Source organism: Lodderomyces beijingensis (assembly GCF_963989305.1).
Source record: "Lodderomyces beijingensis strain CBS 14171 genome assembly, chromosome: 7".
NCBI lineage: Eukaryota > Fungi > Ascomycota > Pichiomycetes > Serinales > Debaryomycetaceae > Lodderomyces > Lodderomyces beijingensis.
Genome location: NC_089976.1, coordinates 498,920 through 525,757, shown reverse-complemented (window position 1 = coordinate 525,757; position 26,838 = coordinate 498,920). Strand labels below are relative to the sequence as shown.

Genomic DNA, 26,838 nt, shown 5'->3' with positions numbered 1-26,838 from the left:
ACAACAGTATTAGTTTATTTTATTTTTTTTCAGTTTTCTATTCGTATCGCGTTCTTGTTTTGATGAACAAGTATATATATATTGGATGTATCTCGAGTCTCGGGATCGAGCTTGAAGTAGCAGTAGCTCGGCCGGTCCTTTCAATTTTAGCACCAAAAGCTGCAAACTTTTTTGTAAAGTGGCTGTCTGCGGCGGATTTCTTTCTCCTCCGCCATTTCCTGTCGCATCAAGTCTAGATCCAAATCACTTTTGCCCTTTTGAAGATCTATATCCTCGGCTTTGATGAGTATGATCCAGTTCTTGGTCCAGACCTTGTGCACGAGATAGAATGCAATGACAATGATGCAGGCAAGGTATGTTTTGAAAAATACCGTTGCCGATGGTGTCTTTTTACCCACGGGGTACAACGCCAACCAGAACTGAAGCGCAAGCACAGTAAAGTTCATAATGGCACCGTAATAAGCTCCCCATACGCCGGTTTTCGAGCGATATGGCAAATCCTCAGTCGACTTGCCCTGGCGCTTTAGAGCTGCTCTGAGTCTGATGAGGGCGAAGTTGATCAGGAACCACGTAAACAAGGTCGAAAGACCACTTAGACTAACGAGCCATTCAAATATCTCACTTTCGTATTCCGATGCCGAAACAAACGCCAACAAGCCAACGATAAATGAGACTGCGATAGCTGCCAACGGTCTCCCTTTCCTATCGACGTAGTTGAACACTTTGGGAGCCAAGCCTTGCTGAGCTAGCGCCAAAAGCGTGCGTGAGAACCCGTACACGGCCGAGTTGCCAATCGACAAGAGCGCCACGAGGATGACGACATTGAACACCGAGGGCAAACCCTTGACGCCGCCTTGTTCTATGGCAATCACAAACGGGGAGGTGCTAGACTTGCTGCTTCCACTTATCAATTGCGGGTCTCTTGCACTCACCAAGAACCCAAGCAAGGTCAAGGTCGCCAAGTAAAAAATCAAGATTCTCCACAAGACTTGCTTGATGGCCTTGGGCATAATCTTGCGGGCATCGCCTGCTGCCTCGGCCGATGTCAACCCAACCAACTCTGTGCCCGCCAAGCTATACGTTGCCGTCAACAAGACGGAAATAACCCCCTTTGCGCCCGAGGCAAACGGCAAGTCGCGGAACCGGCTTGCGCCAATGAACCCTTGGTTGCCGCCGCCGCAGATTAAAACCACTGCCAAGATGTTGAACCCCACCACCCCCAACAATTTGATGAGCGAGGCCCAAAACTCGGTTTCGCCAAAGGCGCGCGCGCCGCCAAACAAGTTGAGCAAGAGGATCAAGGCGTAGAAGATGGCCACGAAGGCCACGGTGGGAAAGGAGCCTGTGTTCCAGTACTTCAACGTCATGGCAGCGGCCACCAACTCCAAGGGAAGCACCACCACCCAAAATAGCGAGTAGTTCCACCCCATGGCGAAGCCCCAGCTGGGGTCGATGAATTGGCACGAGTAGGTGGCGAACGAGCCCGAGACGGGGTAGGAGCTCGATAGCTCCGCGAGCGACTGCATGGTGCAGTATAGGAAGGACGACACGATGGTCCATGCTATTAGCAACGAGGCCGGTCCACCTGTCTGTAGAGCGAGACCCGACGCCACGAGGAGGCCCGAGCCCACGCAGCCTCCCAAGGCGATCATTTGAAGCTGGCGCTTTTTCATCGTCTGCTTTAGTGCTGGCGGTGCCTGTTCTCTTGTCTCGCCTTTTTCATTGTGCAATGGCGGTTTGAATGAATCTCTAAAGTTAGTCCATGTTGACGCGAGCCGTGTATGGTGCTGCTGTTGCTGCTGCTGCTGGTGATCTGTTGAAGACGAAGATGTGGAGGAGCTTGAGTCGGAGGATGTTGTGCCCGAAAAGCCATTTTCAAGGTCGGATACCTTCTCCGGGTCTATCTTGGAGTTATGAAGCATTTTGCATCCAGTAGTTGGATAAAAAAAAAACAATTGCAGATGGTTGAAAGACTTTAAGAAAAAAAGAAGAATGAGAGTAAATCCTGTGTGTGTGAATGGAAGTGAAAAATTATCGAGATCCAAAGTAGAATCTCCAAGAGTCCAAGAGGTTCATGATTTCGTCTTACTTAGCTTCGAATTTCCCTGAGTCACCCCGCTGAATACTGCAAAAACATGAGAAAGGTTTCTTTTTTTTTTGCAGCCCGTAACGGCGGCCCTCTTGCAAGCAACATAAAACAAAAAAAGAAACAAAAAAAATAAAAAAAAAAAAAGTGAGCGGTGGAGAGAGTTTTTCCACACGAATAATACGTCAAAAGCTCTGTCTCGATGTATGATCTCATCCCCATCAGTCGTTGTAATTTTTCCACTCGGTGCAATATGTCAGGGAAGCAAGTAACTAACTCACGCCATCCTCGAAGCGCAGCTCTCCGGTAAATTAGCTTCCGGCCGGAGGGCCAAGAGGTTTTGTCCACAAGTAATAAAGGTGGTGTGAGAGGTTTAGTTTGGTTTGGTTTTTTTTTACTTCTTTGCTTGGTAGAGGGGAGGACAAATAATACGTCAAATCGCCTCATCGGAACAACGGGTAGGACAGCAGGAAACGGAGAAAGTGAGAAGAGAATACAATCACTTCCCACCAAGCGTGTTAGAGCAGGAACGGCGATTTGCCCCTAAACCACACAATCCAGAGTAACGCCGGAAGCGGGCTTTCTGTAAATGGATGGAGACGGAGGCATCGTCTCGCTACCAGAGAGGAAAAAAATTGCGTGGCTAGATCTTGTGAGGTAACCGTTTCCGAGTACTCACTTCAGATCCCAGTTCCATTGGTTTTGTTTTTTACCTGTTTATTGTAAAGTGGGTGAGCTTTCCGCAGGAGTGACTTTTTTAAAGTATTCTCTCTTTGTTCTGATGGCCAAAACCACAATCAAGCAAGAAGCTGGAGTTCCTGGTGCTCTTGTGGTGGTCCGTGTTTAGTGAACAATCTGGGAACTTGCTTCCCATTCCAGGGTGGAAAGTTGTAGCCTGTAGGGGTAACATAGTGCGATTACGTCTCTTCGTGGTGTCCTGTCAACCCACTTGGCTTGCATGTCTTCTTGTGGTGTTCAGAGTTGTGTTCGGAGTTGTGGTCAGGTTTATCATCGACCTCATCCCGGACTCTTTTCTCTTTTTTCTGTTCAGAATGGTGCCAAAAATGTCATAAAATGTTGTCTTTGCAGCCGATGACAGTTTGCCACCAAAGTTTGGACAAACACCTTACTGCTTCACGTAAGAGATAAGTTGCGAATCAGAGCTAACTCCAGTTGAACTGGTTCACGACAAATCAAACCCGACCAACTACATTTTTTACCCCGGCACTTCTAGCGATCTTGTTGCGAGAAGGTGAATGGTTTCTGCAAAACGGGGCGAGAAGAGCCCTGCAAGTAAGCCACAAATTACCAAGACGATGAGATCGGCCAGGGGAAGAGCGGGTGATGTCATACAATGCCAATGTGAAGAAGAATAAAGTCAAATTGGTTGCTATTGGCACTATGAGGACTTAAGAGTCAAGAGTTGGGAGAGAAGGAGAGTGTGTGTGCGTGTGTTTGTTTGTGGGGGGTGGAAAGAGAGGAAGTAAAGGGGGCGGATTTAATGGAACCTCTAAACAGAAGTAGACGAAAAGACCATAAAATACGCTACTGAAACTCAATCGCTATTCATAGCTACATCAGCACCTCCTCCTTCTTTGACCAATTGACTTTTCAACAAACCCTTGCTATACTGAAACATCCACATCCACCAATATATATACATATATATATATATATTGATAGGATACAACGAATTTTTCAAGTAGCTTCTTCAGTTGAGTAACGTCACCCTATTTTGCTTTCTAACTCACCATGATTTTCGACTTGGATCCAAAGTACCAATTCAAGTCCACCACGGACTTGAAAAAAGTCAAGGAGATCTTTACCATGTGTGGCTCGGAATGGAGCGGCCCGCTTGGCGCAGACGAGTTTGCCAACATCTTTACTTCTTCATTCGTGCAAGTCCAGCAAGAAGGGGTCAGGATCATCCCCTACTACATCGAGGACACCAGCAACGGCAAAGTTGTTGCCTCCACTCTTGTGACTTTCCAAAAGTCGCTTTACAAGCCTGCGGACAGGTCACACTTCATATCGTCCGTCCCCGATCCGAACTTGTTTGGTGTCAAGAATGTGGTGTCGTTGTTGGTTAGCTTTGTTTTCACCAACAAGGAGTACAGGAAACAGGGCTTGGCAGGAGCATGCGTGTCACGAGCAATAAGGAGCACCGAAGATGCAATCATTGATGAGAAAATCGAAAAGAGCATCGACTCGCACGATGGAAACTTCAAGAAAATGACTCTCAATGACTCGACTGGCCACATGGACAAAAGTTTGGCCGACTACTACCTTGGCAAAGAGTACGTGTGGGTGTTGTATTCCGGGGTCAACACATATTACGAGCGGTTTGGCTTCAAGAGTTACCCATTGGACTTTTACCAAATCCCCACCTCGTCCTTGTCCGAGGGGCAATTGTCGATGTTGTCGCACTTGACCAAGGACCTGGAGCAGCAAGCCACGCCCGACAGCAACTCGCCTAAAGTGGGCAAGAGAATCAGGTTTCTAGATTGGGACAGCAACAAGGACAAGGAGTTGATTGAGTTTATATTGCAGACCAAGGAATTGGAAATCTTGTCTGAACTCAATAAACTCGTCTACCACACCGAGTTGCAAAGCAGCCACAGAAGCGCCACGTCGTTGACCAACATGAGCAGCATTTTGGCAATGTCAAAACTTGGATCGGGAACCGCGTTGTCTTCGCTCACGGAGCTGAAACCCAAGGACGAAGGCCAATCGTCTACCTTGGACCCCTCGAGAAGAAAGTCCTCGGCCTTGAACCAAACCACTCCGAAATTTGCCGTGAAACCGTCATTTGACCATTTTAAGAGAAGAGCAATCGAGAGTCAACAGTTTGCCAGGACAGAAACCGCTAAAAAATACAGCAAGTTGCAAGGGGCAATTCTCACCAACGACTTGCAACAACGGTCCTACTACATTTTGTGGAACGTGTTAAAGGGCCTGTTTTTCATCACCGGTATGGGAGAGATACTGTACGAAGGCATTCTTGGAGCTCCGCGCCGGAGAGACTCGTCGCTAACTGGATTGAACGAGCTTGGAGGCTACAACTTCCAGGACTTGGACCTCTTGATCAGCGCAGCCGTGGTGAATGCCCAGAACCGAGGTCCAAACTTCAACAATGTCTTTGTCGCCACCACCGACTTACCCAGCGAGATCCCCGCCCAGGTACTCTACGATTTTTTCCTAAACTACTTGCCCTTTTCGTCGTATGCCGCCGCCGAGCACCGCGAGCAAAAGCAAACTGAAAGAGAAAAAGGAGAAGAGCAGCACAAGATTGAATTGATCGCCAACGGCGCGCAAAAAGTTGGGGTCCTACCAATGGTGCGTCAGTTTGGAAGTGATAGTATTGAATTTGAATTGGACTGGTTGGACAACGGAATGTGGTGTTGGGGCTGATTTGGAAGGAAAAAAAAAAAATTAAAATATCAAGACAACTTAGAATTCTCTACAATCACTAAAGTACCAGATAAATAATCAATTAGAAGAAAAAGGTTCAATATCATCACGAAGAGTTGAAATTGGGGGGTGGCTCCGTTGAGGTAATCTATCTCTTCTCTCTCTTCTCTCTCTTCTCTATACTCCTTCTATTATTATTATGTAGAAACTGTCAATTTTTCTTTTGTCGCGACAGTCTGCGATATCTTTCTTTCTATTACTACTGCTGTTACTACTGCTAGTGTTTACCACTACTGTTACCATACTACAGGAGGCTTACATGTTGCAAGAACAAACACACACACGGCTTTAAAACAATAAAGGAAAAACATGAGCAGCCGGGAGGGAAGCGAGCCAAAACTCAAAAACCCACTAGACGACTTGGTCCACATTGCCAGCAACATGTCGCGAGACCTTGGACATCCAAACCTCGTTAAAGAAGAGAACCAGTCCCCCATGACTCATCCCCGTGCGCTTTCATCCGGGGCCCATTCACGGCCATATCTGCCAAACGAATACATAACAACGCAGGGAGGAGCCACTACAAACCAGTCTCCCATGTCGTATTCCAACTCGGCTACACCGCCATTGGTGTCGAGCCCGTCAAACAAGCCGCAGAAGAGCAAACGCATGGCATGCGTCGAGTGTCGCCAGCAGAAATCGCGATGCGATGCACACGAGCGGTACCCCGACTCGTGCACGAGATGCTCGAAAAAGGGACTTGCGTGCGACTTGAAGTCCGACTATAAGCGAACGTACAAGAGAGCCCGAATTGCTCAAATCGAGAAGGAGTTTTTGGAGTTGAAGAAATCCTTGACGTCTGCACAAGCGGCTGAACTCTCAGCGAGATACCCTTCTCTAGTGGAAAATGTCGACGAAAACGAAGCACCACCACCAGAACAGAAAAATTCACTGCCCCTGCACAATACAGCACCATACAAGCCTACCAGCAGCTTTCGCGTTTTGAAAGCAAAGGACGAGAAGATGGCTGCGAATGATACGCACGAAAAATATTCGGATTCAAGAGTCAACAATGAACATCGGGGAGGGGGCGACGGCGAGGCTTTCAATTCAGGACCATCGTCTAAATATATGCTGATACCCCGGGACTTGCACATTCTAGACCAGGAACTGATATTGCAGACTTTTAATGTAACCGAGCAAGTGTTAATTTGCGACGAAAAGACTGTCGATTCAATCAGCATCTCGCCACAAAAGATCAAGCTGCTCTTTGTTGAGTACGTAACGCGATACCACCCGATTCTTCCAGTGGTTGACGTTTCAAAAGGACCAGCAAGAATCTACAGACTCTGCCCTGCGTTATTTTGGGTCATCATATTTGTATCGCTACGAAGATCAAACGAAGACCCCTCGAGGTCTTTGTTGATCCAGCTTTCCCCCATAGTCAAGGGCATTCTAGCGGAGATTATGATTTCACCAATTACCCGTTACAATCCTTCGGAAGAGGAAGAACCGATTCTCAATGTCAGTTCCGTCTACTCGGTACAGGCATTCTTATTATATTCGTTTTGGCCTCCCATCACGTCCTCATTGAGCGCCGATTCCTCCTACGCTACTGTCAACACTGGGTTTTTCCAGGCCATGAGGATAGGTTTGCACGCTCCGTCGTCGTTTATCGAGGACTCGGAATCCGGTATAGAGGCCAAGACAGCCTCAAAGACGCTGACGCTGCTACAGGCCCCGATGATCCAAGAGCAAATCAAAACATGGATCGTTTCAAACGTAGCGTCTCAATATATTGCAACGGCATTTGGGTTCCCCGCGTGCGTTCAGTTTGATTCATCGATATGGTACTATAGCCGGCCCGACAGCGAAATAAGCATCCAAGAAAATGTCAAGGTCATGCTCGAAATTGCCCAGTTTGAAGACCAGATGGCCAAATCGTTGAACTCAAATCCAGTTGACCCGTGCGGCTTGGCAGATGCCAGCGAGAGAGTCTCGCTATTGAAGTTGCTCACGAAGCGGTTGGATGAAGTAGAGGACAGGGTGCGCAACTCATCCATCAGGCATTCGCTCCTGTTTCGTATATTTGAGGTGTTGTCGACCAGAATCCACCTCTTTAGCTACTACTTTATGGACTCGACCAAACTTCCACCGTTTGAATTGAAGAAAGGGTTGATAAAGTTGTACAATGCCGCAAACGCTCTCGTGGAGTTCACCAAACAGTGTCAGGCGCGGGACAAAAAGTATGTCAAGTATCTTCCCGGTGTTTATCTTTTAAACTTGTGGCAAGCTGCGTGCATTATTGGTAAGCTCGTCCACTCCGACTTGAAGGATTTCATCGACGTCTCCGCTGGAAGAAGGAATTTTGAAGCGGTGGTTTCGCTAACGGCGAAAGGCTCGATTTTAAAGCATGACATGGCTTTTAGATCAAGCGGCATCACTCGGTCGATGTGGCCGTTGTTCAAGTCCTTGGACGAGGAAAAGATGAACTCGCTTGGAGTCAGTGTTCGCAATAGGATGTCGGCTTCTGTGTTTTTCGACTGCTTGAACTTGGTGAGAAAACAAGTTGGGATGACAAAGTTGAATAGAAAGACAGACGTGGCCGGGGCCGAGACCGACGCCTTGGCCGCGGTTGACACCAGTGCACAGGCTGGACACGACCACGACCATGAGCATGAACATGGACACGAAAATGAGCACGATCACAATCAGCATGAAAATGGGCACGAACATGAACATTCGCAGTCAGAGGCCGAAGAGGATTCCGTCGCAGTGGCAACGGGGACCGGTGCAGACGTTGATGTCGCTGGCTCGGCTCAACTGAAGAAGTCAAATCGATCATTTTCAAACAGCGACAACGCGGAGCTACGGGCGAGACAAATCATCAGAACCATCCCCTTGGACCCAGAGCCCATCTCGGCAGAAAGTTCCAAGCGCAGCAGCATATTCAAAATTGTAAACTCGTCCGCCGACTCGTCCCCTTTGGCCAAATCCGACGCCGGCTCACCTGGTGTTGGTGTTGTAAGCAACTTCAAGAAGCCCCACCGAAGCATCGAGGCAGGCTCGATAGTCGAACAGCATGCCTCGAGGCCGAGACAGTTGGTTAACTCGGATAGCGTCGCAGGGGCACATAATATGGGCCACTTGGCCTACACCGTGCCCCAGCAAGTGCCCAATGACACCATTTTACCAGTAGCGGGCGTACCCCATGTACAACATTCACCACACGTACCACACGTATCACAAGCAACGCAACTACAACACGTACCACACGCACCACCACATGTACCACGCGCACCACATGCACCACAATATCTTCCCCAGAATACTACGTCTCAACATCACCAACAACAACAACCTTATTCAAACCAATCCTTCAATGACTCTCCCGCACAGCTGGGATACGAGAGCTTAGATCTAGATGGATTTGACAGCGAGCTATTATGGCGCGATGTGGACAGCGTGATGCACGAATTTGGGTTCCATCTTGGTTGAAAGCTTGAATCTTTCTTCCTTATTGCCTTCCTTTCTTCGCCTTTGCGAGATGCACGTGACCGTGATCACGCTGTAACTTTGTGTAATTTTTTCCCTCTCTTTTTCTCTTGATAAATTTTTCACAAATGTCAATTTTTTTTTTTTTTTTTTTTGTTCAGAATCGTGAATTTTTCGAAACTTTTCTTGCAAGTTCATTCCTTGAAACAGATCGTTATCTAGTCACCATCATTTAATATTTTAGAATGTTGTATGACGATATAGAGAACGCGACCCCGGACATTGTCATCGGTGGTAACATAGAAGACGAAGAAGTCCAATACACATACGACATCGAAAGCGACAATGAGCATCCCGAGCAACAGGCATTGGACGATGACTCAGAAGTGAAGGGCAAAAAGACTGTGGCCTTTGCCGGGTTGGACGAAGAGGACGAGCAAAAGGCCGAGGAGATAGCCAGGAAGGAGTTTGAAGAAGGTGGCGGTCTCCCAGAGCAGCCAGACAACCCCGACTTTTCCAAATTTACGCCATTGTCACCAGAGATCATCAACAGACAAGCCACCATTAACATCGGTACCATTGGTCATGTTGCCCACGGTAAATCAACTGTTGTGAGGGCCATATCGGGTGTCCAAACCGTTCGTTTCAAGGATGAGTTGGAGAGAAACATCACCATCAAGTTGGGTTATGCAAATGCCAAAATCTACAAGTGCGATAATCCCGAGTGTCCTGAGCCGGATTGTTACAAGTCTTTCAAGTCTGACAAGGAGATTAGACCAAAATGCCAGCGTCCCGATTGTACTGGACGCTATAAGTTGGTTAGACACGTTTCCTTTGTTGACTGTCCCGGGCACGATATTTTGATGAGTACTATGTTGTCGGGAGCTGCAGTTATGGACGCTGCATTGTTGTTGATTGCCGGAAACGAAAGTTGTCCACAGCCTCAGACTTCGGAGCATCTTGCGGCAATTGAGATTATGAAATTGAAGCACGTTATCATACTACAGAACAAGGTGGATTTAATGAGAGAGGAGTCCGCTTTGGAGCACCAGAAATCAATCATCCAGTTTATAAGGGGTACAATTGCCGATGGCGCCCCCATTGTTCCAATCTCTGCCCAGTTGAAGTACAACATCGACGCCGTTAACCAGTTCATAGTAAACTCGATTCCTGTTCCGTTGAGAGATTTCACAGCCTCGCCAAGATTGATCGTCATTCGATCTTTCGACGTCAACAAGCCCGGTGCAGACGTGGACGACTTGAAAGGAGGCGTTGCAGGTGGTTCTATCTTGACGGGTGTCTTTAAGATTGGCGATGAGATTGAAATCAGACCCGGTATCGTTACCAAAGACCACGAAGGAAGGATACAATGTAAGACCATTTTCTCCAACATCATTTCGTTATTTGCAGAACACAACGACTTGAAGTTTGCAGTGCCGGGTGGTTTGATTGGTGTGGGTACCAAGGTCGATCCTACCTTATGTAGGGCCGATCGTTTGGTTGGTCAAGTGGTTGGCGCCAAGGGAAACCTTCCATCCATATACGCGGACATTGAAATCAACTATTTCCTTTTGAGAAGATTGTTGGGTGTCAAGACCGAGGGCCACAAGCAAGGTGCAAAAGTGCGTAAATTGGAAGTTGGCGAAGTTTTGATGGTCAACATTGGTTCGACTGCTACTGGTGCAAGAGTTGTTGCCGTGAAGGCAGATATGGCTCGTTTGCAATTGACCTCGCCTGCCTGTACTGAAATTGACGAAAAGATTGCCTTGTCGAGACGTATTGAGAAGCACTGGCGTTTGATTGGTTGGGCCACGATCAAGAAGGGAACTACAATAGAACCGGTAGTTTACTAGTCTACTAGTCAAGTAGTAGTAGAAGTAGTAATAATAATAATGTATAATCTATATATATTGCTAAAGTTCTACCTTAGCTTAGCTTAGCTTAGCAGGCTCTCTTGTTTTTTTTTTTTCAAAAACATCACATCCTTGGGTTTAAGTTGGATAAGAATTTCGGCACGGAATTAATCTCCATCAATTTGTACATGTGCTTCCGCACTTGTTCAAACAATTCACTAATCTCTAGTAATGTTTCCAAGGTGCTTGGCTCGATGTAGGAGCTTGGTTGTTCGCGTTCGTGCGTGGACTCGTGCTTGGATTCGGACTCGGACTCGGACTCGGAATCAGGAACTGGGGTAAAGTCAACGCTGTAGATCTCAGTCGGCGTTTTCATGTATTTAGATAAAGACTCATACTCTAACGCTTCTTTGTTGTAAGAAAGCTTGGTTAGCAAGTTCATGATCCTGGTCCGTAGCTTGTAGTCAATGTTTACTGCGCGGAGCGATTCTGAATTGATATAGGTGTTGAAAATCTGGTAGGCCATTGACAAGCATGCTTTCTGCTGGTCCAAGAGCTGTTGGTTTAGCTCGTCTTTGGAATCCGAGTTTCCTTCTCCAGCATGGCCAATAAGTCCCAATAACGGTTGCATCTTGCTAGAGAACATCTCAAGTTGACAATATGCATCAAAGTTCTCCAAGCAAAACTCATTCTCCAAATGCTTTCTAAACTGCATTTTCGTGCCAGGGTCCTTCAAAATCTCCAAAAGAGAAAGGTCCGACTTTTGGCTCTTTAAATTTCCATTTGAGTAAACTTGGCGAGGCTTCAACATGCGCTCTTGCAGTCGCTTGCCCCACTGACTGATTTGCAAGCCTCGAGAAGTCACCTTGTAGTATCGCTCTCGCAGAAACACAGACACGCCGTCCTTTTCATCAAAATTGTCTGGCGTGAAGAGACCATGCTTCAAAAATAAGCTGGCTATTTCCGATGCTTGCTTTGAGCTCACAATATCAGAGCAGTCCATTAGCCATTGGCAAATCGCTTTGCCGCTGACATGGTACTCTGTTTGGCCATGAGCGACCAAGATCTTGTCTCTCATGAGCCGGACTCCAACAGAAGAAACATAGTACTGCATGTGAGCATCGGATTTGGGATTCTCAAAGTATCGATGGTGGAAGGGGCTTAGTATCTCTTCTGTAGATACACTGGTCAGTCTGGGCTCGCTGTCAAAGTCCGAGCTGCTCTTTTGGTAACTCAGAAAGCTGAAACCCTTATCTGGTCCCAACCCAAACCCAGACCCAGACCCCGACCCGTTCGAGCTACTGTCCAGCTCCAGTAGCAGCGCAAAATCCCCTGGTTGAGATTCAAACTTTTCGCATTCAAAGTAGCCTTCCTTCTGCACGTGCACTTTATCAGGCTTGTTTGTCGGCGACCATATATTGGGGCGAGGTCCCAAGAGCCTGCCGAACAACAAGTGCACGAGGCTCTTTGAGTAAACCACTTTATCAGAAATCGGGTCTCTTTCAAAATTGAAAAGGCGCATCGAGTTGAATTCCGGCTGGAGTAAAATGTCGGGCAAGTTTGCTTTTTTCAACCCTTGCTTCACGCAAAAGGCTTGCACAATGGATAAGCCTTTGGGAGTCGGCTGGAGTGCCACTACAGGCTTTGGTTCTTCCCTAGTTCGGTCTGCAGGCGAGTGCAAAAGCTTGGCCCTGTAAAATTGAATGATCAACGAAAGCGCAACCTCGGGTTTAAAATTGTACGAGATGGACGTGACTGTTTTGCTAGACTCGATTTCTATCTTAAGGTGGCTCATTTTCTCAATAGCTGTGCTGAGCAAGAAGGAGTAAGCATATTTTTTGGAAAACTGCATGAACTTGATCCGCGACGAGTTTGCATCTTTGCCGCTGGTTTCCGGCATCGAGTCCTTCTTAAGGTCCAAGGAAATGATCAACATTGCAAAGATGTCCTTGAGATCTTTCTCGTAGATTCTGCCACTGGTGGTCCGGTTGAATTTGTTCAAGATCACTTCGTGCAAGATGTTTGGATTCGTCTGCGGCTTTATATCAGAAACCTCCATCATCGTTGAATTGTTGTTTTTTTATTTTATCAAAATGGCTTGAAGGAGGCCGAAGCTGATGCTATATTACCTAGCAAATACCTCTGGATCTTCTACTATATGGCTGTTGTTGACCTTGGGGGCAAAACCGAATCTTGTCTTGAGCTCTTAAGCCTCGTCTCTTCCTTCTTTCCCCTTCCCCTTTTGCACATCCGTCGGCATTTGAAAATGACAAGGGCCTTGCCTTGTATATATTCCAAAATGTAGTAGCCAGCTATCGACTATCGACTATCACCAGCGGCAGCAACAACAACAGTAATAACAAGGACAGTAGCAAAGGCATGACTTCATTCCATTTTCATAGCGTGTGTTTCAGAATTCATTAGAAATAGAAATTTTAGAATAGAAAAAAAAATTAAACAACTCCAAATAGAATCATCCAGCTTGGACTGCAAACTGACCGTGTCTTTTTTGCTCCTCCGTTGCTATTCTGGTTCACCTTTAAATCTGGTCTAATTTCTTCTAGTTGTTTTGCAAGGACCTCAAGGTGACACTGCTTGCCCAAGGAAGCAAATTTTGTTCTTGGCTCTGTCTCAGCCATCCCCTTACAAAATCAAGCACCCAAAACAACGTGTTTCCTGGTCTATAGCATCTTCACCACTAAAAGGTTACGTTTTAATGTTGTTGTAGAAATGTGTGCCGTAACACTTCTCTCAGCTTGGTTGTTTCAGAGCCCATGGCATATTTTGAAACAATACTATAGCCTAAAAGAGAGAACGACACAAAAGCGATATCCAGAACCCGAATCGAGACAGTAAACTCGAAACTAATTCCTCGAGTAATGCTACTCCTACCACAACCATTTCACCTGCTGCTCTTAGTCCCTTGATCCAAAATAAAACAGAGCTATAGGTTGTAAAGCAATACACCCTATACTGCAACTGATTGGATCCAAATATGAGCCAGCCCCAAGGATCCGAAGAAGACTCTGAAGGAGAGTTCCCTGAATCGGAAAAGTCGTTCATCTCGAGATCATCTCAAGATCTGCACTTAAAGTCCCTGGATGTTGTGCCTGAGCAGCAAGGCACATCGTCGAGAAAGCGCAGATCGACTAAGCTACTCGTCGAGGAGATCAAGATTAAGCAAAACAAGGAGGGCAAAAAAAAGACAAAGCTACACAAGAAGTATAAAAAGATCGAGCATATAGAGATCAGGGACGTGCCTTTAGCGGACATTGATTCATCCCAAACATTTCCGCCGCAATCAAATGCCATCCACACACCCAGTGAGGCCATAACCTCAAACTACGCAAACCAGGTTGACCAACAAGCACCCATTCCAGATGAGGATTTGCAAAAGATCAAGCTGCATGTTTTGCACAAATTGAATGGTAACTTTAAGCCACGGAAACAGTCATCCCTCGAGGATGCCGTGCGGGCAGTCCATGAGATTATCCAAAGGACGGTGTTTGATAGAGAAAGCCATTCAATGTTGGTGCTAGGGCCGAGAGCGAGTGGAAAGACATCTATAGTCAAGCAAGCGTTGAAACAGTTGCGAGAAGAGCACGGTGAGTACTTCATCAGCGTCGAGTTGAACTCTGCGGTGCATTCCGATGACGGCGGCGCGTTGAGAGAAATTGCGCGGCAATTGGACGTCAAGGTGCTCGACTATTACGACGATGCCCCAGAGGACCACACAAGCAGCGTCGAGAAGAAATCCATCAACGAAACTTTCTCAAACATCTTACAAATACTCAGCAACGGCCAAAAGGACCAAAACTCGCTGTCGACTCCACTAATCTTTGTCATCGACGAGTTTGAGAAATTCACGGCGAGCCATCGACAGACGCTCTTGTACAACCTATTGGACTTGTCTCAAAACAGCTCCATCCCCATAACCGTGATTGGCTTGAGCACCAAGATGAATGTCAAGGACTCGCTTGAAAAACGAGTCAGTAGCAGGTTCTCGCAGCGGATATTGTCGATTGCGCAACTGCAGTCCTATCTGGATTTTTTACAGGAGGCCAAAACCAACATCTCACTCAGCGAGGAGTTTATAAACTCTTTGCAACAGCGCGAGTCTGGCCTAAGATGGAACGAGGAGCTCGAGTTGCTCTTTGAGAGGGAAAAAAACAACTTTGGATCGATCCACAACCAAAACTTTCACACCGTGAAAAACTTTGCCATTTTGAATAATACCTATAAGCTAATTGTTGCGGCAGCGCAAAGCCAGCCGCCGTTACTTCTCGGCTCAGATTGCTTCGCCAAATTAGCAGCAAGCATGCCCAGCCATAACTTTCCCCAGGCAGCCATCGGGTCACTCTCAAAAACCGAATTGTTACTAATGATTGCCGCTCTGAGATGGACGGAAAGGTACGACTCACACACTATAAATTTCAACTTGGCCTATACAGAATACTCGCAGATGGTAAAAGACCCAAATGTCGGCAAGACTGGTCTGTCGCTCAACAGCTTGTCCTACATCCAAGTTCAACGACGTCTGTATTCGAGAAAGCTTCTACGAAACAGCTGGGAGGTGTTGTACAAAAGCGGACTTTTAGTGGACCCACAAGCATCAAATGGAGGGTTGGGCGTGGCCGACACCAGAAGCAAGAGTGGAATCATCGAGGAAAACAGTTTGGTTGCCCTAGATGTCTCCCTTGCAGACCTAAATACCTACGTACCAGAAGGCAGTCCACTTAAGAAGTATGTAACAATATAAAGTTTTTTCATTTTTTTTTTTTCCTTTTTTTTGGTGGATATATTGAACAAAGTCATTACAAGCTGGAAGTTTTGATTAGTTTGCCAATTGATTTTCAATGAGTAAATTTTTGGTTTCTGTTTCTTCTTTTTTTTTCGATTTGGTATAGAGATCGCCTACCTCAACATGCCTTTTCAACCACTTAAGGCGGAAACCATTGAGAGACCTAGCAAATCTTTGCCATCTAATCAGATACATATCACCCCTACGACGTTCATCCTGCAACGCATTTACTTCCTGGAAAAGGATCCAACGCGCGCACCTTGCTGTTGAAGATATTGGAAAAAAAAAAAAAAAAAAATTCAGGTGCAAGGTAATTTCTTTCGGCTAGAATCCTGCACACACTTTGATGGGGATCGCAAACGCCATAGAAACCTGTCGCTTGTGTAACCGCCCTCATAGTAGGTCTCAATAATCCTAATGGATTAAACCCGAATGGTTCTGTTTCCAAATGAAAACTCTAGAAGAGCGGTTGTGAATTCATAGGAACTTGCTTTTTAGTCTCATCTCGGCACATCCCCTTCCTCGAGCGCTGCCCAAGTTTCGATGTGCAAAATATACCTGATATACTTGATTGTTATCTGTACGCCTTGGTTGGCTACTGTTCCTCAACTTAGTGCGTCTTTACTGGAGTTCGTAAGTTGCCGTCACGTCTTTTACTGAAGTCGAATGGGGATTCGTCAAGACGAAAGTGCCAACAACTCGATGCGGGTACTCAATTTCTTGACTGTTTAGCCTATTTGGTCTCACAGATGAAGATCGCGAGGTGGAGGCAGTAGGCATCTTTTCGTTGATTTGCTTGTTGCCGCGAATAGTCGAGCGCCGGTTCCAGTCGTGAAATATTGTCTTGTCAACCTTGCAAACCGGGTAATCATGGAGTGCTTGATGAAGAAATTAGTCATAAGGCCTAGCTTCCCACTTTGACCCACTACTTCCATACAATGAGCTTTTTACCCATCCGTTTGTGAGCTGGTGCCCTTCCGGGACTTTCCAGAGACACACGTGCGTGCCATTTGGAAGTAGTCGAGGAGTAGGCAACTTCGCACCGTTGCAACTTTGCAACTTTGCCAGCTGCAAATGTTCGTGTAGCACTAACTATTGATGTGTGGATGTTAATATTTCTGGTGTTAGGATGTAAATATATCTGGTGTTAGGATGCGTTTGGATCTTGTGGTGTGTTCCTGTCACGTGCAAGTCCCCCCACAGGGGATCTGGGGCACAAGATCCGAGATGTGTGTGATTCCAAACACCCACATTTTAACGTTCACCGCCAATAAATCTAACATACGATGGTCCACGATTGAGCATAGGACCAGTTTAGCTCACACCTGCAAAAGCAAGCACGGGCCACGCGCTGATAGTGCAAGTGCAGGAGCAAAGATCAAGATTGGCCGGTGTCAAGGAGGTGGTGTTGCAAACCCCAGAGAGTGGAACCGACAATATGCACCGCAACTTGCTGATGATGAATTTGACAGCATTGGCAACTTATGCCAACTCCCATGAACGACTGATAGTACCAATTTCGTCCCTGCGTGCGAGTGCCAGAGAGATTACAGAACTGGAGGGTCTGGAAGGAGACGAACACGTCCCAACAATCAGTCAAATCTAGAGATTCAAAAAAAAAAAGGGTGAAACGAACGAAGAGCCTCTGGAAGCATTGGTTTTCTGGCATATTTTCCATTTTAATTCCTGAAGAGATCAGCAAGGGAAGGTAAACCCAGTCAAGCACAGCAGGGTCAACAATGCAACGAATCCAAATGAAGGAAAACTGCACAACTGCAAAGAAAACGTCTCTAGTCAAGCACAGCAGGGTCAACAATGCGACGAATCCAAATGAAGGAAAACTGCACAACTGCAAAGAAAACGTCTCTAGTCAAGGCTTTGCACCTCAAACCTCTCAAAAAGCAGACGACATGCACTGAAACAGCGTTGCAAACTTGTTGATCAAACCTCATTAATTTTAGCTGTCCAGACACAGAACGATCCCGCACCATTCGAAACCAGGGACATATGCTGCTGCTGTCCGTCGGTGTCACATCCATTCTTACGAGCTACTTCAAAGTTCAAAGGTCAAATTCTATCAATATTAACAACATCATTCAAATGCAAAATCAATCCGCCCATGGCAAGCAAGCACCAACTTAACCAAGAGCCTCGCACAGTGACTCCGGAATGCGCTTCTTGCCAGCTACAATACTGGCATTTTGAACAGCGCACCTCTTGCACTATCGAATGTGGGCTCAGTTGTTCTAAACAAGCCACCTTCAAGCCTTTAAATCAAAAATCTCTGGTCCGCTTATTTTCACCTTTCCCACTGCTTTGCTGCGGATACTTGTGGGAAATGAAAGCCTCAAAACCACATCAACAAATCTCTTGGGCGAGTCACAGGAAGTACCTTACATGATTCGAGAGCCCTTTCCAGGCTGACAATAAAGACCAACGCTGAAGAAGCATGAGTGGTAAACACATTTTCCGAAACGCCTTCATTCGGTGTTTACTCTTCGTCACTATCAATTGCATGGAGAACTTGAAATCAGTGGCAGCCTTTCTCCATGAGATTTGCTTTTGAACCTGGGTCAGTTTAAACTTTTAGTGGGCCACAGCAATTATCTGCTGGACTGGAACGCGCGACTTAACATATTTTGTTGCGGATGCATCAATCTACAGTTTGAGAGTCCCTCCTGCTGCTGTTATCACTTAAAACATGTTAGCAGTAGCATTAAGCGACAGCGGTAAGGGTTCTCCAAGATGCAAGTCAAGTCCGTCTTTTAACGATCCAACTCACATTTTGATGTTGAATGCAACGAGGATCATTTTCCATGGGGATCCCGCAATATCTTTTGGCACGTTGTCGCCATGACGCTACAATCCAAGCAAGGCTCAACGAAAACAATTCGTTATAACAGGAACAGAGATTGGATCTACATGAAGTCGACAAGGACGTTGATTGCTTGATTTTTGCAGCCAATGCCTTCTCGCGGTTTTAACACGTAAAGTTAAGAAGTAGCATCCATTTATGAACCGTGAACAACATTGAAACTCAGATGAGCAATATGTGACCTGTGGATCCAAAACCTTTCCAACACCAGAGAAACCACATGAAAGGCAAAGTCACTGAGCAAGCAGCTAGGTAAGAATTGTATTAACCAAATGCCCTTAAAACGTTAGATTTAGTATAAGATTGACCGCGCAGACCTCGGAGAACTTTTTTGAATCAGACAAATAATACCCATTTGGGACCAGTATTAAATTCAACCTGTAATTTTGGATTACATCAATAATTCAACATGTAAAGGAAAGGTCAAAGCGGTCCAGACATTGTTTCTGTTAAACGGCCAAAAGTCACAAAATCGCAGGCTAAAATTTAATAATCACAAACACGAAACACTCGAATCAAGCAAGCGCCGAGAATACGTACGCAAACTATAACGAATTTAAAAGGCAGTGTAAACAGACAATTTAATGCTGTTGTTGCACGGTTATCAGCAATGCTACATCGCTGCGAATGTTTTCAAACTTGCACCCAACCTTGCACCTGATTTCTTTCTCTGTTCTACGAGTGACGGAAAAAAGCAGACGCTTTACAAAATGTTTGACATCTAGTAGCACAAAAGTTAAATAAAATTTTCGTGTTGAATATAGCTTACTGGTGTATTTGTAGTAAAATCATCCGGAAATCGTTATCGTTCTTCACAATATATCGATTTCTGTTTGACACTGTTAAAAGCAAACACATATTCGCCGAAGAATGTTATTTAGCCGACCGCAGACTCAGCATTATGAGATTGTAAACACAAAATCTACAATTTTGAACTATCTAGAGATCCATAACAACATTGCCAAACGACTTTCTTTTTCAAGATAGAGAAATTCCTTGCCCTATTGAATACGGAAGCGCGATTCCGATGTCGATGCAAATCTCAGATCAAAGATGTAAAATCGACCACGGACAATAATGTGAAATGAAAAAAGAAGCAAGTTGAGACAATGCTTAAGCATGGGGAGGAAAAACTACTTGCCACAAAAATCCACATGATTGGGAAATGAAGTTTTAAATATACAGATAAAGTTTTTAGCAATGGCATAGGTGTGGACTAAGATTTAAGTTGAAGTTTGTTTTTTACAAAAGCAGATCTTTGAGAGCGAAAAGCTGATTATAAACCTCAATGGTCGAGACACCATCAAAACATGAAGCTTGTATTTCTAATATTGCTCCCGCGCTAACTCGACAGGGGACTTATCAAATCTGTCCTGTTAATGTACGAGGTCTATTTTTGGGGGGGGGCAATGCTGACGCGCATAAATGATGCATGGGAACCTTACCTGTAAGGATGTTCTAAAGGGCACTTGCCTGAGCGCGGAAGCGGTTTCTTTGCGCCTGCAAATGCAACAATCGTCTCTTATCTATCAAACCAGGTATAGTTGTTGTCAAGGATTTGAGCGCTGTGAAACTACTGTTTGGTTGATCCATCACGAAGGTGATTTTACATTGTCGAATGTGTACATTTTGTAGACATATTGCTCAGCATACCGCGCGCCAGGGTACTTACTTCTCATTAGTCAATGACCTCGTGACGCCCTGGTTTCTAACATGTTTGAACATTGCCAGCGTGTTCGCGGATGGGTTGGGTAAGGTTGACATATGGTAATTCGTGAAATTGTTTGCCAATGAAGCTCTCTTTGGTCTAAGTAAAATAGATGTTTTTGTAAGGTTGAATACAATCTCGACTTACTGTGCTGATGACATCAAGATTTTGTACATTTTTTCGATTTTGTATTTGTTGAGCGTTTTTATTTTCTAGATTCAGCTGCTATTGTGGTCGCGATTTGAAGAGGAAAAGACATTTGGTAGGCTTTTTAAAATCATGGTGAGCATGTACCTTGCTACCGGAGATTTAGTCATTTGTCCTGAGGATCGATTCATACTTGTAAGCGAAGTTTGATTTTGGAAAGGAAAAAATATGTCAGATTTTGTGCCCGTTAAGAGAATTTGTTTGTGAACAATTCCGACTTAGTCGATGAAAACGTCTTCGCGGCGGGCAAGAATGGCTTACAAAGTTTACACATGTGGAGCTGAGAGTGCTTTGCTGACTCTTTTCAGTTGAATAGAGAACTCGAGGCTAGCACTTAAGATTCTAGAGGTAGTTGTATTGAAATATCTTTGTAATAGCGTTTATGTGGAGCCTTGGGGAGTTTTTGCGTGGATCAATCTCGATCCTTCATTTTGGGATAGAACTCAGATCAAAAGATAACAGCAGTTGAATTGGGTCACAAGATTCTTTCATGAATTGGGTTGAGAGAAAGTTTCTGCGGCAATATTCAATATCTAGACATTGCAGCGTCGGCCTCCCGCGATTGAGTTCATGTTTGCATCCAACTTTGTTGGTTTTGGATTATTATTCGAGTAGGTCTTGACGGAGTTGTAATGCATTTGTCGAGTCGCCGATACCGTAATTCAGAGTTGTATTTAACCTAACAACCTACAAGTGGCATAAACATAGTGATGAGCGGTAGTACCACTCATTCTCCCCGTTCAACATAGGAACAACCTGTTGTTTAACAAGAGACAGGTCTGATTATCAAGCATGCAACGCTATCTCGATGCAATTCGTCTGCTTTTTGAAGTTTGAGGTGCAAAACTTTTACTGACAACGATTACTTCGCAGTTGTGTATGTTTCCTTCATTGCTGATGCCATTGTACTTGACGAGACATCTTGAGTAGCTATTCAGACACTGTAATGGAAAACAAGTTAGAAAATCAATGCTTCCAAAGGCTCTAGGTTCTTTTCACTTTTTCTTTTTTGATGTCTAGACTTGACTGGTTTGTTTCGATGTATTTGTCTTCTTCGAGCTCCTCCAGTTCTCTGACTTCCTTACTTTTACCCGGCAAAGACGGAAGAGTTTGAATTTCAGTGACGTTGTTTAAGGGTGGGAATCTCTCGCAAGCACCATCTAGTATCATTTCCAACATCTCTGCGGACTCAAGTTTGCCTTTTGGCATTTGGGTTTGGTGAAGTCTAATCAATAGGTGCCTTTTCGGAGCTTAGTTCTGAAATGCGTGAGTGTGCCAGTCGAGACATTTCATCTCGTAATTTTAATGCTCAACGGCATCTAGACCTCATCTCCTGTGGGGCCCTATTGTGATTGAATCAGTTGTAGTGAAGGAAAATTCAATCTCTTGGTGCGATCTGCTATTTTGCTAAATTATCCGCCTGTGGTGAGAGAGATATGACAAACTATTTGTTGATTAAGTGCCAGCAAAATACCAATATGAGAACCAAATAATTCAAGCTTTTGGTCCCTGACATCTATGCTGTTGTGTAGTTGATCAGCAGAATTTTCCGCCTTTGGCCAAAAGAAAAAAATGAAAATAATTTAGGAGACTGGGAAGGTACCATCTGTTGTATCTGTTGTATCTGTTTTATCCGTGGCCATTAGCATAAAACCGTCTATTCAAGGGAGGAATCCTCATCGTTCTCAACCGTGGACCACCATGTGTCAGTTATTAGTGTTGGACGTCAAATTGTCAATGTTCGGAAGCACACATCTCGGACCTCTTGTGATCCAGATTCCTAGTTAGTGAAGTTGCACGTAGAAGACTCACCGGCGCAGATCGATATACTTGATCTATTATACGTGTCACGCGATTGGTCTAGCATAGCAAGGAGTCACCAGCCGGATCATCCTTTTCTTTGCTGAACGTGAAATTTTAGCTGCTGGCTTGCAGGCTGAGTGTAAAACCTCCCCCTCCCCCTCGATGATTGCTTTTTTGCCGGTCGGGAAATAAATTGCCACGATGCAAAACCGCCTAACCTCAACTCAAAACTCAATTTGTATGTGATAGCAACTTTAAAAGCAAGAGTCGTTATACCACATGTTATTGACTTTCAAGAATGGTCGCAACTATATAAGGACAGGCTCAATTCCCTAGTGTCGCCTTTGATCCACCCTCTTTTCATTTCAGAAAGTGAAGGTTGCAATTGTATAACTACATACACACACATACCGTCAATTAACAATCATCAATTAACGAAAACATGTCTGATTTAGGAAGAAAGAACTTTTCCGACAAAGTCGAGGAGAAATTGACCCCAGAAAGCCAAAAGTCCACTTTGGACAAGGGCAAGGAAGCTGTTACTGACACCGTCGACAAGGCTGGCCGTAAGATCACCCCCGAGGAGGACAAGTCGTTCGGCCAGAAGGTTGCAGACAACTTTGCACAAGGAAAAGAAGATGCCAAGAGCCAAGCTGAGAAAGACCTGAAGGCTTTGGAAGGTGAGGGTCAAACATTGGCCGAAACCGCTCAAGAGTACTACGATACTGCCAAGGACAAGCTCTCCGAAGCCGCAGACTATGTCTCCAAGTCTGTCGGTGGTGCTGTTGAAGGTTCCAAGTCAGCCACCGAGGATGCCGCTGGAAGTGCTAAGAAGTAAGTGGGTCTGTTTCATGAGACCAAGTCTTGCGCTTGGAAGAATATGGAGAGGGAACGTCATTTAGTAAACGGAACTATTTAGCTTCTTCATAGTCTGTAATATTAATGATTTCTATCGGCACGTGATCGTTCCTTTGCCTTGTGGCCCCGTAGAGGGCCCAAAATCCCCCGTAAAAACAAAAGCCATGAGATATAGCACTCTTGTCTGTCTGTACAGTGCAATGAAAAAAAAAAAGAAAAAATGTCACCTCCAAGTGCAACTTCTCTCCGGAACTTAATCAACACTTGTTGATAGGCGGCTTTTATTTTTCTACTTTGAATGGCTGCGAAACCGTCGCCATCGTCATCGCCGTTGGGTGGTGTTAGGAGTCTTGATACAAGCTCCAGGACGCACAGAGATTTTTGAAAAAAAAAAAATAATACTGCCCTCCTCAACGGTTATCAAGATCATGCTTCTTCCAATTCAATATAGAACCTCTAGTTTCCTAAAAACTCAGACTAGTTAGAGCTTGCACCAGCTGCAGCAGGAGCATCAGGAGCGGCAGCGGCAGCAGCAGCAGCCTCTGGCACCTCGGTAGTCTTGATAATGTCCCACCCCAACTTTTTATTCAACTTTTCATACTTCAATCGGTCAGCATCGCTCACGCTCGGTCTCACTGCTCTCAAGGCTTGTACAAAGTCCGATTGCATGATTTTTATGTCATTATCGGCTGCGTTGTCGTCGTAGAACTCGGACTGGTCCAAGTGCAGCAACCCCTGTGCCCGGAAAAAGTTCCTTCTCAATGCGCCCACTGCTGCTTCCTTGACAACGGACGAAAGATCTGCACCTGAAAAGTTGCGGCACCGCTCGTCGTGCGCAATGTCGTAGAGGTTGACGTCCTGATCAATGGGACTGTTGTTCGCAGCGACGATGGTTTTAAGAATTTCAAACCTCTCTTCAGGGGTGGGCAATTCAATGTAGAGTGTCTTATCCAACCGGCCTGGTCTGAGCATTGCAGGGTCAATCATGTCTGGTCTGTTGGTGGCGCCAATAACAAACACCCCTTTTCTGTCATTGAGGCCGTCAAGCTCGGTAAGGAGCGTGTTCACCACTCTCGAGCTCGACTCCGACATTGAGTTATCTCTCCGCGGCACTAGGGCATCCAATTCATCAAAAAATATGATGCATGGGGTGGAAGCTCGCGCCCGCTGAAACACTTGACGAACTGCTTTTTCAGACTCGCCCACGTACTTGTTCAAAAGCTCGGGTCCCTTGATGGAAATAAAATTTGCCCGACTCTCGTGGGCCACCGCTTTGGCCAATAGCGTCTTCCCGCACCCCGGTGGTCCCCACATTAAGACTCCCGAAGGAGCCGAGATGCCCACTTTTAAATACAACTCGGGCTTTTTCACCGGCTGGACAATGCACATATGGAGCTCTGTTCTGACTGCGCCTAATGCTCCAACGTTTTGCCAGGTGACATCGGGTACTGTTGCAAACCCTTCTCTTTTCGCAGAGGGCTGCACTGTGGGAAGCGCATTGACAAAGTCGCCGTAAGTGATGGATAAAGGCTCTAGTTGCTCGGCGCTCAACGGATCCGGGTGCTTTGTCAAAAACTTTTGGATGGTCGATAATTTGTCGACGTCTGACTTGTGCTCAAAAGCCCTAATCAAAGCAGTTTCGTTGTTGAGTGCGAGATTCGAGTCAATCTCCATTGAGTCACCTGCCGATGCACCGCCATTCTCATCCTGTTGCTGGCTCATAGTCTCAAATATTCTCTTGATGGCGAAAACACCCGCGGCGGTCACCAAGCTCTTGAGGTCAGCGCCAACGTACCCTGGGGTGAGTTTGGAGAGCTCTCTGTAGTTGAAGTAGTCTCCGTTTTCAACTTTGATGTTCTTGGTCATAGCTCGAAGAATCGACTCCCTCTGGGCCTCATTCGGCACGTTTAAACAAATCTCTCTATCAAATCTGCCAGCTCTTCGGAGCGCCGTGTCTAGCGAGTCTGGTCGGTTTGTAGCACCAATCACAATCACGGGTTTATTATTTGTTTTGTCCATGCTCAACTCGTCCATCAAAGTCAACAATTGGGCAACGATTCTTCTTTCCATCTCTCTCTGGGCACCTCCATCCCTTTTCGGGGTGATGGCGTCGATTTCGTCCATGAAAATGAGACACGGTGCCACTGCCTTTGCCTCTTCGAATATCTCGCGTAGCTTTTTTTCAGACTCTCCAGACATACCAGAGACTATCGACGGAGCCGAGATGTTCATGAACGGGACCTTGAGCTCTCCCGCAAGAGCGTGTGCGAGTGTTGTTTTCCCACACCCCGGTGGGCCGTAAAGCAATACTCCTCGAGGCGGTTCGACACCTGTGCACGAGTATATTTCAGGGTGCAAAATGGGCAAGCCAATGATCTCGAGGAGCTGGGTCGTGATGCTATCAACGCCTCCCAAGGACGAAAAGTCAGAACTCGGTGTGGTGTGGTTGACTTTTCTCTTTTGCTTTTTGGAACTAGATTTTGGAGCGTCCTTGAACTTTCGCTTTGCACCAAGTGCGTTGTCATCGTTATCATTTTCCTCTTCCTCCTCCTCTGCGTTCTTCTCGTTCTCCCCATTCTTCTCGTCATTTTCTCCGCGCTCTTTTTCATTTTCTTCGCGATCAAAGTTCCATAGAGATACAACTGCCTTGTTTGTCGCGTTTGTATCTTTTACTTCCATGAGGTTGTTGGAATCGCATTCACTTTCCGATTCATTGACCGAGACTGGTTGCGATGCCTTGCTAAGTTCGCCATCTTCATCTTCTCTCACCACCCGTAGCACCTTGGCAATGCTTTTCTCGAGCTGAAGCTTCTTGGTCCGTTTTAGCGTATGGTCTTTGAGCTGTGTGTAGGATAGCACTTGCGATATCGTCAAGTTGTTGGCTGATTCTTGTCCCGCAAATGGGTCTTGCTGTTCTTCAGCAGTTAGCGACTTTCGGTTCGTCGCGCTGATTTCATCTAGAAGATCGTGCACTAGGTTGTACACTTTCCGATCTATCGGTCCTGTGATTGGGTTGTCCTTTGCCATTGGAGATGAGGTGGATGAATAATTTGAGTCGGAAGAATCGTCATCACAGAGGTTAGATGAGATGGGAATTTTTCACGCGCAAAAGTATCTCGCGCGCAATTCACGATCGAAGTTTTACCAGCAAGAATTTTCGTTCATTTTTTTGCCAAAATCCCAAAACCTTGAGAAGTGTACATGAAAGCTACGAAGAGGCTAGGATTAGGAAGTCTGTGAGAGAGACTGAAGTTGCTTGCGGTAGATATAGAAAAAAAAAAGTAATAATAGAAACAGAAATCGACGAGATCAAGCTCGATTTGGTTCGTGAAATGGTGGAATCTCCCAGGTTAGTCGTAGTTCTCCCTCCCCCTCCCCCAAATCCCCAACCAGATTTCATTCACCTATTTGGCGACGAAAACTTAATACGAATTCTTCTCCGGCAAGTTCGAGTTCCGCCATCTGTTGCAGTCCTCAGACTTCTCATTCGAAACCAGGATGCACACGTTTTTCCGTTCAGTCTGTCCTCAATACTTCATTACCAATTACACAGTGTGAAACGCCTTCTTTTTCACACACACATCCCCTTTTGCGGTGATTCACCACCGTTGTTGTCGCTGTTGTTGTCGTTGTTGTTAAACGGCGTAGTTGATCATATCTGGGGGAAGAGGTGTGTGGTGCGGCGCATCTCAGTCACTCGGTTGGTAGCATGGCATCTCACATTGAGAGAGATGATGCCCT

General features: G+C 45.7%; 8 protein-coding genes across 8 annotated transcripts; 5 read left to right on the top strand and 3 right to left on the bottom strand. All coding sequences in view use genetic code 12, as the record gives it.

The window, feature by feature from the left end:
- Window positions 1-146: 146 nt before the first annotated feature.
- Window positions 147-1,922, bottom strand: LODBEIA_P55120 (uncharacterized protein; the record flags this gene model as incomplete). The annotated part of the gene is made up of 1 exon (XM_066975853.1): window positions 147-1,922. The coding sequence occupies one exon, from the start codon at window positions 1,920-1,922 to the stop codon at window positions 147-149; it is 1,776 nt and encodes a 591-aa protein (XP_066832450.1).
- Window positions 1,923-3,838: 1,916 nt separating this feature from the next.
- LODBEIA_P55110 (uncharacterized protein) lies at window positions 3,839-5,497 on the top strand (the record flags this gene model as incomplete). The annotated part of the gene is made up of 1 exon (XM_066975852.1): window positions 3,839-5,497. The coding sequence occupies one exon, from the start codon at window positions 3,839-3,841 to the stop codon at window positions 5,495-5,497; it is 1,659 nt and encodes a 552-aa protein (XP_066832449.1).
- Window positions 5,498-5,866: 369 nt separating this feature from the next.
- On the top strand, window positions 5,867-8,995 carry LODBEIA_P55100 (uncharacterized protein; the record flags this gene model as incomplete). The annotated part of the gene is made up of 1 exon (XM_066975851.1): window positions 5,867-8,995. The coding sequence occupies one exon, from the start codon at window positions 5,867-5,869 to the stop codon at window positions 8,993-8,995; it is 3,129 nt and encodes a 1,042-aa protein (XP_066832448.1).
- A 242-nt stretch (window positions 8,996-9,237) lies between these two features.
- On the top strand, window positions 9,238-10,845 carry LODBEIA_P55090 (uncharacterized protein; the record flags this gene model as incomplete). The annotated part of the gene is made up of 1 exon (XM_066975849.1): window positions 9,238-10,845. One exon carries the CDS (start codon window positions 9,238-9,240, stop codon window positions 10,843-10,845), a length of 1,608 nt encoding a protein of 535 aa, XP_066832447.1.
- A 124-nt stretch (window positions 10,846-10,969) lies between these two features.
- Window positions 10,970-12,907, bottom strand: LODBEIA_P55080 (uncharacterized protein; the record flags this gene model as incomplete). Its single annotated transcript, XM_066975848.1, has 1 exon — window positions 10,970-12,907. The coding sequence occupies one exon, from the start codon at window positions 12,905-12,907 to the stop codon at window positions 10,970-10,972; it is 1,938 nt and encodes a 645-aa protein (XP_066832446.1).
- Window positions 12,908-13,840: 933 nt separating this feature from the next.
- On the top strand, window positions 13,841-15,604 carry LODBEIA_P55070 (uncharacterized protein; the record flags this gene model as incomplete). The annotated part of the gene is made up of 1 exon (XM_066975847.1): window positions 13,841-15,604. One exon carries the CDS (start codon window positions 13,841-13,843, stop codon window positions 15,602-15,604), a length of 1,764 nt encoding a protein of 587 aa, XP_066832445.1.
- Window positions 15,605-22,681: 7,077 nt separating this feature from the next.
- LODBEIA_P55060 (uncharacterized protein) lies at window positions 22,682-23,077 on the top strand (the record flags this gene model as incomplete). Its single annotated transcript, XM_066975846.1, has 1 exon — window positions 22,682-23,077. The coding sequence occupies one exon, from the start codon at window positions 22,682-22,684 to the stop codon at window positions 23,075-23,077; it is 396 nt and encodes a 131-aa protein (XP_066832444.1).
- A 497-nt stretch (window positions 23,078-23,574) lies between these two features.
- On the bottom strand, window positions 23,575-26,124 carry LODBEIA_P55050 (uncharacterized protein; the record flags this gene model as incomplete). Its single annotated transcript, XM_066975845.1, has 1 exon — window positions 23,575-26,124. One exon carries the CDS (start codon window positions 26,122-26,124, stop codon window positions 23,575-23,577), a length of 2,550 nt encoding a protein of 849 aa, XP_066832443.1.
- Window positions 26,125-26,838: the final 714 nt, after the last annotated feature.